Source organism: Aureococcus anophagefferens (assembly GCF_000186865.1).
Source record: "Aureococcus anophagefferens unplaced genomic scaffold AURANscaffold_1875, whole genome shotgun sequence".
NCBI classification, from domain to species: Eukaryota; class Pelagophyceae; order Pelagomonadales; family Pelagomonadaceae; genus Aureococcus; species Aureococcus anophagefferens.
The window spans coordinates 1-1,158 of NW_008706577.1; the positions used below are offsets into that span (position 1 = coordinate 1).

General features: G+C 72.2%; 1 protein-coding gene across 1 annotated transcript; it reads left to right on the plus strand.

Moving 5' to 3' along the window:
• AURANDRAFT_69462 (hypothetical protein) lies at positions 1 to 1,047 on the plus strand (the record flags this gene model as incomplete). Its single annotated transcript, XM_009045232.1, has 2 exons — positions 1 to 663; positions 804 to 1,047. Coding segments are annotated over 2 exons (907 nt in total), but the record flags the coding sequence as incomplete, so codon positions are not given.
• Positions 1,048 to 1,158: the final 111 nt, after the last annotated feature.

Below are 1,158 nucleotides of genomic sequence, written 5' to 3' on the forward strand. Positions count from 1 at the left end.
ACTCGACGCGATCCTCGAGCCGTCGCTCGACGAGCTGCGGGAGTTCGGCGCGGCCTGCGCGCACCTCCTCCCCGACGCGCTCGCGGCCTGGGTCGCCGCGCCGCCGCCGGCGCCCTGGCTCCGCCGGGCCGACGGCGCGCGCCTCCTCCGGCGGCTCGAGGCCGTGGACGCGGCGTCGCTGGAGCTCCCGCTCAAGGACGCGCCGGGGTTGGAGGAGGTCTGGGCGCTCGCGACGCTCGACGTCGCCGACGGCGACGTCGGCGCGGTCGCGGCGCGCATCCTCCGGGGCGAGGTCGACGCGCCGTCGGCCGACGCGCTCCGCACCCTCGCGGGGGTCCCGGGCGCCGGCGAGGACCCGCGGACCGCCGGCGACGGCTCGCGGGCGCTCGAGGTCGCGCTCGCGCGCGTCTCGGACGCGCGGCGCTTCGCGCGGCTCTTCCCGGACCGCGTCCGCGTCGACGCCGACACCCTCGCCGCGCTCTACGACGCGGGCGCGGCCTGCTGCGCGCGCGCGCTCCCCGGCGAGCTCGACCGCGCGCTGCGCTGCGACAGCTGCGGCGCGGTTCGCGCGCACGTCAAGAAGCGGACGTGCCGCGCGTGCCTCAAGGCCGCCGCGGACGAGGAGCGGCGCCTCTCCGCGATGCGCCGGACGCCGTCCTGGCAGTCGCTCTGGGCGAACGCCGCGCCCTAACATAGTTAACATAAAAGTTAACTTCAACTTGTATACTTGAAGTCTGTTGAGTTCAACGTCTATGGGCAGCTTGTCTTGCAGCCCTTTCGGTGGCATACTCGGTGGCATCCAGCTCGTGCCCAATAATGCTTTCTCCCAACTCCCTGCTCTTCGCGGCCTTCGCGACCTGCACGTCGTATGAATTCATCGCCAGCACCAACAGCCCCTTCGACGGCATCGACGTCGGTGCCCAGAGCGCGCCCACCCTCGCCAACATCGACGGCGACGGCGACCTCGACCTCGTCGTGGGCGAATACGACGGCGCCCTCTACTACTACGAGAACGTCGGGTCCGCGACGTCGCCGAACTACGAGGAGGTGACCGGACCACGTCGCGCGGGAGCCGGGAGCTACTTCTACTACATCGACGTCGGTACCTGGCGCAGCGCGCCCGCGCTCGCCGATCTCGACGGCGACGGCGACCTCGAC